This window comes from Ascaphus truei, chromosome 15 (assembly GCF_040206685.1).
Source record: "Ascaphus truei isolate aAscTru1 chromosome 15, aAscTru1.hap1, whole genome shotgun sequence".
NCBI classification, from domain to species: Eukaryota; Metazoa; Chordata; class Amphibia; order Anura; family Ascaphidae; genus Ascaphus; species Ascaphus truei.
In genome coordinates, this window is record NC_134497.1 from 52,397,846 (window position 1) to 52,411,198 (window position 13,353).

The window sequence follows — 13,353 nt, forward strand, 5'->3', positions numbered from 1 at the left end:
TGATGGAGGCAAAGGATCAAAAACCCACCACCTATCACCCTGGGCGGGCAGAGGGGGGAGACAACGCGCAGTGGAGCCAGGAGCGAGCAGAGACACACACACCACGTGTGCTCTGCAGCAGGAAGCAGAAGCAACACCCCCAGGCACCCTGGCCCTGCCCCCCGCCCCAAGGCACCCTGGCCCTGCCCACCCCCAGACACACAGGCCCTGCCCAACCCCAGGCCCTGCCCCCCACCCCAGGCCCTGCCGCCCCACCCAGGCACCCAGGCCCTGCCCCCCCAGGCACCCTTCCTTTCCATTCCCACGTGCCGGGCCTTGGTGAACGATGATGCCGTGGGTGGGGCTTAATGCCAGGACGCAGGGGATTGGCCAAGGTAGCAAATACCGGGGGGCGGGATTTTGTACAATGCCGGGCCGAATCCTCCAATCAGCAAGGCCCAGCATGTTTCTACAGAAGCCCAGCCCCTGGCATTAATAAAAAATACTCACCAGCCGGGCTGCTGCAGTCTCCTCCCTCACTCTCACTCGCGCACCGCAGCTAATTACTCGCGCACCGCCGCAGACATTAAAAAAAACGGGAACGCAGGGGAAAAAATGGGACATTTCCGGAACACACAGGAAACCGGGACAGCAACCGAAAAACCGGGACTGTCCCCAGCAAAAAGGGGACGTCTGGTCACCCTACTACTCACAGACCGCTTTTATTTTTGCAGAATTTGTACCATGTATGAGGTCCAAAAATGTCAAGGCACTAATGTTGTACACATCTTCACAGGAGAAGGAAACTGCATTCTGCCTAACATTCCTTTGTAATTCACACGGGCATTCTGTGATAACATTAATCTCATAGGCCGAGGTTCACTAAATTCTGCTCAGCTATGGCACGTCTTCACTCTCATTCATTTGGAAGTAAAGACATGCTCAAACTTGGCACCCTTTAGTAGTTCTCGGCCATAGTTACCTACAACACCGCTAATAATGGTCAGCTAAAGAAAGGGGCACCTGCATCCCTATGCCGGGGCAACCCACTTAAACAACAATATTCCAGTTGATGAGAAACTCAGTCAGTAAATAGTGAACAATCTGCCAGCAGATTTAATTACCATTTTCCAGCATGAAGAATAAAACATAAAATACCAGGACTAGCCAACTCCAGTCCTCAAGGGCCACCAACAGACTCAAGGTCACAAGTACAGCTGATACTGGTATTAGAAATGGGTTTAGCCACTTTAAAAGGTTGTAACATTACAGTCCTACCGCCTACATCTCACATATTTTCCCTAAGTTTGAGCATGGTCAAGATAAAATAAACTCTATGGAAACCAAGGAAAACCACCTGTGACATGTACCTTAGGTTTGCAGCCAGTAAACTTGGATAAATAGGGCCCTACTCGTACTTCGAAGTGTGATTTACAACTAAACTCTTCTGATCTTTATATATATAAATATATATATATTATGCCTGTATATATGTTGGGGTTTTTAGTATTGTCCTGTTCTGCAGGATTGACACACCTATGGTAAGGTAATGTTATTTTCACAAACTGTAATTTTTGTGTTCTTTTTGCAGGGGACGTGGAAGTTGGTCTATTGGAAAGAAATGGACAACTTGAAGTGGAGATTATCCAGGCGCGTGGTTTAACAGCAAAGGCCGGCTCCAAAACGCCACCAGGTACAGTAATACTATGAAAAATAGGCTTCATGGTGCAACCAACAGTGGAATAGACACACAACCTCTGCAAGCTCAGAACTGAAACCCACAAGACCATATATATTTGTGTTAAAAGGATTGCTGCTGGGAGTGTGACATCATGTGTATAACTAAAGACAGAAAACCCCAGTTCTACATCCAATATGACACATTTTAGAGTTAAATACTTATCTGTTTTCTTTTCATAAGTGTAGCCCCCTCCCCCCCCCGTGTCTAGGGTGACCACGTGTGCTGCTATTACCTGAGTGTCAAAAAGGAGGCCTGATCCTCCGCCACTTGGAGCCTGGTGTGTGTAATGAATATACTAACAGCGCCTCCACCTGGGAAGGATCCTCACACAGTAGGATAGCCCCTCCCAAGACAATGCAATCAGTATTTGCACACAAGGGTATATGTAACAGTATCTACTGGACAGTAATTTATAACAGGAACAATACAACATAATATATATATATACTGTATAAATAGATAGATACTGTATATATATATATATATATATATATATATATATATATATATATATATATATATATATACTGTATAGATATAGCGACCCGTGGAAAATCCCCCACAGTAATTGGGTGCAGGAGCACCAGTGTCCCAGTATCTAGGCCACAATAGCCAATCCCACCCAAAGTGTGTGACAGCGCTGGCCTTGTGTATTGTTGGTGCACTTGTAGATATACCTGCCCGGGCGCTCCAGCCCCCGGGTGCCATTGGGTTACTAACAAACAACCGATCAGTCTGTCCACCGAATATCCGCCTCCGCGTGGGTTGGAGGGTCCCACCTTAGGATAGTCTCTGGTTTGATGGCCTGGTCTGGACACAGACACAGGCACCGCACACTGCATGCATCTGTAGCACATACAGTATGCTGACTGACACTATATTGCTAAGGGAAGCGTCCCTATCTAAGGGCCACCCCTACAGCACACAAGCTATTAGTGATGGGGTCTAGCTGGGACCTATGGGGATGTTCTGACCTAGTCCAGTGGAGCACGTCTCCCTGGACATTACCTATCCCCTTGCTATCCTGCTTGCAACTAACTGTCCTCTTAACTGTCAGAATCCCAACTGTCAGAATTCTAACTGCCATACATCTCTCAGCCCTATTGGTTGCCTGGCAATACGTCCTGCAGCCCTTGAGGCTGCTGAAACTTGTAGTTCCCCTGCTGTGCTATACTCCTAAGGAAAGGTAAGGGAATAAACAGGGGACCAGGGGGACCCAGTCTATACCTTTACTTATAATGGTCATTTAGTTAAAGTCTTTGGCCAAAGCATTTTAATCTTGCAAACCACTCCAATGCATCATCTCTTTTGCAAGTCCTAACACTACCAGCATACGCTCTCCTAACCTCACTAATAGAGGGAGAACTGACTTAATAGACTGGTTATTCACATGTGCACGCCAAGACCTGCCATTTAAAATAGCAGATCTATTAAAATGAATTGGATTAAAATCTCCAGCGTGGGAAGAAGCTTCCCAACACTTTCAAAATCCACATGATCAGTTGCCTTTCCCTCCCTCCCCCCCCCCCCAGAAATTCGTAAAGATTGAATCAATCTTATGTTTCTCGCGGTTTTCAAAAGGCCGGGAAGCCACTGTCCCAGTGCTGGAGAAGATTGTAGTCACATTCATCGGAATAGAGGTGAACTCTTCCCCAGCCTTGGGAAGCAGCTCACAGAATAGTGCCCCTATCTTTGGATCCTGTGGTTTTTCGAGCAACTCTAAGGCTGCACTTATAGTGCCTTGCGACGGCGACGTTGCTCCAAAACAAATACATTGACTCCGTCGCAAGTGCTTATAGTAAGCGCGACAGCGACTGAGCGGCCAAAAATTTTGAAGCCGGGTAAATTTGATTTTTTAGAGACAGTCGCCACATGTGTCTGTCTCGAAACCAATCAGAGAGCGCGGCCAGCCCCTTTTAGTGACGTCACTGGCCTTGTTGCCAGCGACGTCGCTAAAAATCAAATTGCAACTTTCGCCAGTGACGACGGGTGACGTTATCGGTCGCATCGCCGTCGCCAGCACTATAAGCGCGGCCTTAGAGGTTATCCCTGAAGGTCATTGTAATCCATGGATTGGGCATTTGGTCGCGGCCAAATTGCCACCGACATTTGGCCACCGAGGGACCTTTCGCCGCAGCTGCTCCGCCGCTGGACGCTCGGCCGCCGGCCATTTCGCCAATTAGATAATTTATTTAAGGCGGTTGAGTGGTTAGGTAGGGGGATAAGGATACGGGTTTTAGGGCAAGGGGTTAGGTTTTATGGGTAAGGAATAAGGGTAAGGGCTTAGAGTAAAGGGTTTTAGGGTGAGGGTGTAAGGTTTTTAGGGTAGAGGGTCGCGTTAGTATTAGGCGTTAAGATTAAGAGGTTTTAGGGCAAAGTTATGGGTTTACCTTGGCGGCGAAATGGCCGGGTCAAGATGTCACTGCGGAGAGTTGAGTGATGGCTAAATGCTGGCGACTTTGCGGCAAAATGGCTGCGACCAAATGTCCTAGACATTGTAATCCACCCATGGGGCTTTGTTTTCCGCTGCTTAGTGAAGGATATGTATCAAGTCACAAACTGCAAAGTGCATCATTTTGACGCTGTTTCACGTTGCTTCAATGTATGAAGGTGCTTTGCTCCGACCTTGCTGCACTTACGCCAGTGAGAGACTTGTTAGATTCGGTGATGTCTGTCATTGTCAGACCGTGAATTGCGCTTTGATGACTCTCCTGGCCTTTGTGTCTAATGCAAGGGTTCTCAGCCTTTTTTCTGTGTCAGCCCCCCTATTCATAATGCTTAGTTACCAGGCACCCTTGCAATACTGCAAACAGCTACACACACGCACACATGCACACACACACACACACACACACACAAAGACACAGACACACATACACACACACAGAGCAGAACAGACAGCTACACACAGATACACACAGGGAACAGACAGCTGCACACAAACACACACGAACACAGCACAGACCGCTACACACAAACACACATGCACACAGCACAGACCGCTACACACACACACACACACACACACACACACACACACACACACACACAACAGACAGCTACACACAGACACACACAGGGAACAGACAGCTGCACACATACACAGCACAGACCGCTACACACACAGAACAGGAAGCTACACACACACACACACACATACACACACACAGGACAGACTGCTACAAACACACGGGACAGACTGCTACATACACACACGTTAGACGGCTATACTCACACACGCACAAAAAAGACTGCCACACACAGGAAAGACTGCTACACACATAGAAATATTACATTAAGAACTGATAGAACAAACGTCCCAGATGGGGCGATTGGATCAGTGAAAAAAACCCTATTTAACAGCACTCAATCACATAATGTAAGTGTAAAAGTATATTGTAAGGTTATAGCTAAGATGTCCATAATGTGATATGATGATAATACTAAAAACACTTTTAATAGTACAAAAAATAAAACACAGGGTGTTAAAAATACTTAAACAGGCAATTAAGCTACAACTAATTGAAGATTAAAGTGATCAACCTAAAAAGGTAGGGTGATGACTGAGGCAGGTAAGCCTATCAAAAATAGAACTTGAGCCTACTAGGAGGAAGAAAGTTCCTAAGCAAACTCCCCCCTCCCACGACCACTCTACAATTGGAAACTATATTAAATTGTAAACAGGAACATAAACAGTGTGTATACAGTAGATCAGTACATAGTAACTATGGGTCACTGCAAACGAGTGCACAGCACATGCTGTACATATACAGACCAACCCAGCAGATACTTGACATATGTATAGGTGGGGACTGATAGTTGTAATCAGTAATGACAAAATCTGTATACTTATAGGGCAAATAGTGGCGAAGATGTAGTGAACTCTAAGCACACACAAACACTGATAATGCTAGTGTGATATCCCTGGAAAAGAGAGATCCATATATAGGCATTAACAATGTACAATACTTGCGGTTATGGTGATCTCTCAAAGAAGCTCCTACACATGCTCCCTATGTAGTGCCCATAAGTGAAAATAGGAAAGGCTCAGTCTGTCCTGGAAAGCGTGTATATAATTACACATAGGTGCCCATGGGATAATAACAGCAGCCCCGATGGCCGTTTCGCATAGGCGCTTTGTCAAGGGGAACAGACACACACAGGGAGCAGACAGCTGCACACACACAGCACAGACCGCTACACACACACAGAACAGGAAGCCACACACACACACACACACACACACAGGACAGACCGCTACACACACACACACAGGACAGACCACTGCACACACACGGGACAGATTGCTGCATACACACACGTTAGACAGCTATACTCACACACACAAAAAAGACTGGCACACACACACAGGAAAGACTGCTACACACATAGAAATATGACAGGCAGTTACGGCAAAACCATGCAGACACCAATCCTCACCTATCTCGGCTCACAGCTACCTCTTTCCAATGCTGCTCCTCTTCTGTTTAGTCCCGCCCCCAGGCTCCTGACACCTCCTGATTGGCTGCTGCTGGGTTATGCATCCACTCAGGATGGGTGAAATTCTCTAGCCCTCGAGTAACTGCCCTACTCTGGGAGATGGGGGAAATACTGCAGCTCATGAGGAAACCGTGGAACCCCGGTTGATAAAACCCTAGACTAATAAATCCACTAGTTTTAGGTGGTGTTAAAGCAGCAGTCTAAGCCGCCGTTTAAAAAAAAATCCCCCCTTTAATATGTGCATCAATACAATCTACACAATGATAAGTAATGAGCTAAATTGCCGATCGATTCGTTCCCTGTGATCGATTGATGAAGATTCGGCTCGGGGTTCACTAAATGGCTGTCAGTGCTGTAGAAGAGGACCAAAGATGCAAAGTTCTATGGGGATGATCATGTGACCAGGCAGTCACTAGATACAATTGTTGCACTGCTAGAGAGAGGGCAGGGCTCAAAAAGCAGTGTACCAGAGCCTGTTTCAGGAGAGGAAGAGGTTGTGACTTTGTAAATGGTTACTATAGAAACAAAAATGTTTGTTACATTATAATACATTAAAACTGTAATTCAGAGTTTTTTTTTTTTTAATGCTACAAGTATTTTCTCATAGTACAGAACTGATTTATTTAAAAAAAACACATGTAGGATATTGCTTGGTCGGCAGCTTTAATGGCTGCTCCTTAGAAATATGCATCAAATATAAGAAGCATGATTAATGAAAGTGACTAGACCAGTAGTTCTCAGTCTTTTTTTTAGCATGGGCACCCTTGGAGGATTTTTTAAGTCTAGGGTCTTCCCTGCTCATCGGATCTTACTCCCCGCTTCTCTCTCACACACCACAGTCACCGTCCTTCTGACACGCACAAACCTTCCACACTCCCCGCTTCTCTCTCACACACACCACACTCCCCGTCCTTCTGACACGCACAAACCTTCCACACTTCCTGCTTCTCTCTCTCACACACCACAGTCACCGTCCTTCTGACACGCACAAACCTTCCACACTCCCCGCATCTCTCTCACGCACACCACACTCACCGTCCTTCTGACACGCACAAACCTTCCACACTCCCCACTTCTCTCTCACACACCACACTCCCCGTCCTTCTGACATGCACAAACCTTCCACACTCCCTGCTTCTCTCTCACACACACCACACTCACCGTCCTTCTGACACACACAAACCTTCCACACTCCCCGCTTCTCCCTCACACACACTCACCATTTTGCTGATATGCACAAACCTTACACACACCATACCCACCGTCCTTCTGACACGCACAAACCTTCCACACTCCCCGCTTCTCTCAAACACCACACTCACCGTCCTTCTGACATGCACAAACCTTCCACACTCCCCGCTTCTCTCTCACACACCACACACACTTTCCTTCTGACACGCACAAACCATCCACACTCCCCGCTTCTCTCTCACACACCACACTCACCGTCCTTCTGACACACACAAACATTTCACACTCCCTTCTTCTCTCTCAAACACACCACACTCACCATCCTTCTGACACGCACAAACCTTCCACACTCTCCGCTTCTCTCTCATACACACCACACTCACCATTCTTCTGACACGCACAAACCTTCCACACTCCCCGCTTCTCTCTCACACACACCACACTCACCGTCCTTCTGACATGCACAAACCTTGCACACTCCCCCCTTCCCTCCCATTTTCCATACACCTAAAACATGGCAGCAGCCACAATTAGTTGGGTGTATCCTACCTTGTCTAAAGCCAGGGAGGCTGCAATACACCTTTCCTTTATTTCCTCTTTGCCAGGCTGAGAGGGGAGAGATAGTAGAGATGGATTGCAGTTTCTATGTCTCCAGACAGTAAGGGATGGCCCACATAGCAGCCGGCAGAGCTTCCGGGGGGCCAAGACACTTGGCAGAGGGTTACTGCACACCCGGGTACCACAGCACCTGTTGAGAAACACTGGGCTAGACCTTGGAAATCCCATAGCTACCACAGGAGCAGATGGTTCAACTATCCCAGGGCCCATCCTCCCACAGCCAGAACACTGTTCTGTCACTTATTATAGCAGCCAGACCAGTGTTCTGTCACATACTGTATTACAACTGCCAGACCAGTGTTCGGTCACTTACTGTATTACAGCTGCCAGACCAGTGTTCTGTCACTTACTGTATTACAGCTGCCAGACCAGTGTTCTGTCACTTACTGTATTACAGCTGCCAGACCAGTGTTCTGTCACTTACTGTATTACAGCTGCCAGACCAGTGTTCTGTCACTTACTGTATTACAGCTGCCAGACCAGTGTTCTGTCACTTACTGTATTACAGCTGCCAGACCAGTGTTCTGTCACTTACTGTATTACAGCTGCCAGACCAGTGTTCTGTCACTTACTGTATTACAGCTGCCAGACCAGTGTTCTGTCACTTACTGTATTACAGCTGCCAGACCAGTGTTCTGTCACTTACTGTATTACAGCTGCCAGACCAGTGTTCTGTCACTTACTGTATTACAGCTGCCAGACCAGTGTTCTGTCACTTACTGTATTACATCTGCCAGACCAGTGTTCTGTCACTTACTGTATTACAGCTGCCAGACCAGTGTTCTGTCACTTACTGTATTACAGCTGCCAGACCAGTGTTCTGTCACTTACTGTATTACAGCTGCCAGACCAGTGTTCTGGCAGTTCTTCAGGCCTCCCTCTCTTTCCTGCCCCTACTGTACCTCTCCTCCCCCCTAAGCTCTACCATTTCTCTGTCGGTGCCCTGCCAGAGGGAGCCCAAATTATGCAATCGCCGCCTGAGTGTCCTCCCTCCACTGCTGGGCCGTGCACGCACCGCTCCACAGGTAGGGCCCTGGGGGTAGGAGGAGAGAGAGCGGGACCTTTTTTTTTTTTAAACTTGCACGGGGGCTCATTGTCCTGTACTTCTGCCCCATGCTGATAACAGCATTCATTTTTGAATCTGTAGTCCTCAGATTGAAAACTTCACTTGGAAATCTAGGGACACCTTTGAAAACATGAGAATATGGAATTACCCAGTATACCGAGGCTGCTAACAGGTAGTGCACACACTTTATGGCAACTTGATTGAAGAGAGACCCAGCAATGATTAATGAAACAATAAGCCTCCGGTATTGAAAACAGGGAGTTGGGTAATAGTAAGCCGGATAGAGGTACAGGGGGACACCTCCCTAAGGGGCGCCCCCAAGTAAATCACAGCCCGGCACTAACCGCCTCAATAATCTCCCTGAAATACCGCGTGGAGGTTAGGAGTACTCACGAAAAAGCCGTCCCTGTTGGTGCAGGGAATTCTGCAGCGGCTTCCTCCTCTGGTGTAGCTGGCGTCAGCGTGCTCCGCCGGAAATGATGACACAGGAAGAAGGGGGTAAGATGGTCCGTGGTTCACAGCAACTTCAGCAGCCAACGCATGGATGTCTAAAAAAACTTTATTGATCGCTAGCAGCAAACATCAGGCAACCACTCTAACATGTTTCGTCCAGGCTATGGACTATCAGCACTCTTTGAAAAAGTCCATAGCCTGGACGAAACATGTTAGAGTGGTTGCCTGATGTTTGCTGCTAGCGATCAATAAAGTTTTTTTAGACATCCATGCGTTGGCTGCTGAAGTTGCTGTGAACCACGGACCATCTTACCCCCTTCTACCTTTGAAAACATGAATACAGAACTGAAATCAAGCTGTCAACTCGCTTCTTCTTTTTTTCTTTCTTTTTTTTTTAAATCGTTACAAAACACTTCAGAGAGAAGTCACTTCAGAACAGACTCAAAGGTCAGGTTTTCTAAACATTTTTTACTGTCTCCAGTAAAAGCTTTGGACACAAAGCATAATTGCTGTAAACAAACAGCGCTACTGAGTGTACAAAGGCTGTATATTTCAGTTCACCCAAAGCACGAGCAGCCCCTATTCTTTATGTCTATTGTCCATTGTCCCTTTTAATATTATTATTATTATCATTTATTTGTAAACCGCCAACATATTCCGCAGTGCGGTACAATAGGGGTACAGAGATTATATCATTACATAAACAGAATTACACACGAATACGGACAAACATGCCCAGATACAATGAGGTAATGAGGTTCCTGCTCCTGAGAGCTCACAATCTAGAGGGAATGCTGAAAAAAGAAGGTAACGTGGCTGCTCATTGTGGGATGGAGTGTGGCTCAGGATGGAGGATGGTCCAGCCGCACAGCTGATCCCATTAAGGTTTGAGGGTGGGGATGTTAGGGGGTGTTACATAGGGTGGATATTGGTCCAGCCGCACAACTGGTCCCAATGGGGCTGGAGGTAGGGTGACCAGACGTCTCAGTCTAGCCAGGACAGTCCTGGTTTTTTTTGGTGTTTGTCCCGGTTCCCGACTTTAAAAAAAAATGAAATGTCCCGGTTTTTATCGCTTGCCGGCCGAGCATTCGCAAAATGAGTCCCGGGAAATTTATGGTCACCCTAGCTGGAGGGGAGTTGGATGTTAGAGGTATCCCAGATAGGCTTCCTCGAAAAGGTGAGATTTCAGGGAGATTTTGAATGTCTGAAAGCCGGGGGAGAGTCTGATGATGCCTGGCAGGGAATTGCATGGAGAGGGGGCAGCACAGGAGGTCTTTATCTTTAATAAAAGATATAGGCCCATATTTACTAAATGCCATAAGATGCCTTTCTGGTCCCAGAAGTCACTTTACAGCCCAATCAAGTGAATGGGCCTTAATGTGTCTTTCGGGTGCCCCAAAGCGTCTTATTGCAAAACGCTGCTTAGTTAATATGGTCCGTAGTACTACACGCACTAACTGTTCTACTCAAATGTATATTGATGTAAACGTACTAAATATTGCACAGTGTTCTCTCAGGGGTGGAAAATAACATGAAGATACAGTAACGACAGCGCTTAGGGGAAAGTGGTCAGCAGTTTCAAATAAGATGTGTAGGGTAATAACACATCATTGATTTCTGCTTTAAATCTTTAAGACATACAGTAGATAAGCAATTCCCACTCTTTTGGACATTGGACCCTACAGATTAATCAAGACGAACGGCCGGATACATTAAAGAGTTAATATCGTACTCGCAAAAAAAAATTATTACGAGAGTTATTACTGTGATTGTAAGTTGGTATTCAAATTGCAGTAATAATTTACCGGGTGCGATATTTGGGAAAAATCGGGAATTAACACGGCCATTATATGCGTTTATAACCCTGCATTGTGATAATATTTCTGTCGGCTTCTGTGATAACCATTATTACAGAAGCCTTTGTTAGAAATATCATGAACTTGTTTGATGCCGGTGGTTAGCAAGGTATACCACATGCACCAAAGGGTTAATACATACATAAAAAAGTGAACTACTTTCCCAAAGGGTTAACCCCCTCCCCTGGGCAACTACCCCCTTCCCCCCACAACAAACATTCACCCCCCCCCACCGCTACCACCCCCCCCCCCCCCCACCCTGTAGACTAATGCCCAAGATCCCTATTAGCCAAATGCGGTTAATAGTGGTTTGGGTCATTATCCCCCAAAAATATACATGTTTAAAAAAAGTAACAGTTTACACATTAATAACATTTTACACATAAAACCATTGATTGTCACTGTGGATAACGAGGCCACACCAATTGCGGGCCCAGATATTCACATTGGCAATAAATGGTAGCCTGTAATAAAAAAAAAAACATTAACAACCTTAACAATATTTAAAAAAAAGCATTAATAAACCCCCTTCATTACCTTAGTGTGTGTGTGTGTGTGTGTGTGTGTGTGTGTGTGTGTGTGTGTGTGTGTGTGTGTGTGTGTGTGTGTGTGTGTGTGTGTGTGTGTTGTGGGGTATGTTAACCCCTTGGTTACCTTAGCAGTTAGTAACCACTAAGGTGGGAAACAGGAGTATGCAGTTCATTTTTTTTAATGTACTATATTAACCCCTTCGGTGCATGTGGAATACCTCGGTAACCACAGGCATCAAACGTATTAATGTTATTTCTATCATAGACTTCTGTAATACTAGTTATTACAGAAACTGATGATAGAAATTGTATCGTGATTTTGTCCGAATATCGAACCTATTAAGTTATTACTGCAATTTTGATGTATACCAAGTGGTGCGATATAAACTAACCTTTAACTTAGTTTGATATATCGGCCCTAAGTCTTACTACAGTACATGCATTAGTATACGCTAACATATTTTTTCACATTTGTGTCCAGTTAAACATTTTATTACAAAAAATAACACACAGGCCCTAACACTATTTATTTGAAACAATATTTGTTTACTTTAAAGAGATTTTTTTATTCGTCACTTGATACATATATAGTTACATAGTTACATAGTTACATAGTAGATGAGGTTGAAAAAAGACGTACGTCCATCAAGTTCAACCTATGCTAAATTTAGACAACAGATACTTTTTCCTATATCTATACTTATTGATCCAGAGGAAGGCAAACAAAAACCCCAGAGTCATATCCAATGATATCTCATAAGGGGAAAAATAAATTCCTTCCTGACTCCAAGAATTGGCAATCGGATTAATCCCTGGATCAACATCCTTCCCATGTATATTTATTTGGTATATCCCTGTATACCTTTCCTATCTAAAAAGATGTCCAACCTTTTTTTGAACAAATCTATTGTATCTGCCATCACAGTCTCCATGGGTAATGAATTTCATATTTTAACTGCCCTTGCACATACTTCTGTGTTTCTGAAGATGTTTGATGCTCACATTTTTAAATTACGTTTTCCGGTTTACGGCGAGATGAAAGTCGTGTACAACTTTGATCCCATTTTTGGGGCGCGCACAGAAATCAATCTTTTTAATACACGCCATTAACATTTGTACGCCTGGCACAACATCTTTACGCCTGGCACAACATCTTTACGCCTGGCACAACATCTTTACGCCTGGCACAACATCTTTACGCCTGGCACAACATCTTTACGCCTGGCACAACATCTGTACGCCTAGTACAACATCTGTACGCCTAGTACAACATCTGTACGCCTAACATAACATCTGTACGCCTAACACAACATCCGTACGCCTAACACAACATCTGTACGCCTAACACAACATCTGTACGCCTGACACAACATCTGTACACCTGGCACAACATCTGTATGCCTGCAACATCTGTACGCC

General features: G+C 45.5%; 1 protein-coding gene across 1 annotated transcript in view; it reads left to right on the plus strand.

The window, feature by feature from the left end:
- The window catches only part of LOC142466386 (regulating synaptic membrane exocytosis protein 4-like), a 49,436-nt gene that overhangs the window by 1,685 nt on the left and 34,398 nt on the right, over positions 1 to 13,353 (plus strand). Inside the window, exon 2 of the mRNA XM_075571244.1 lies at positions 1,526 to 1,672. Within this exon, the coding sequence (XP_075427359.1) occupies positions 1,526 to 1,672 (147 nt within the window). The remainder of the gene's footprint in view (positions 1 to 1,525; positions 1,673 to 13,353) is intronic.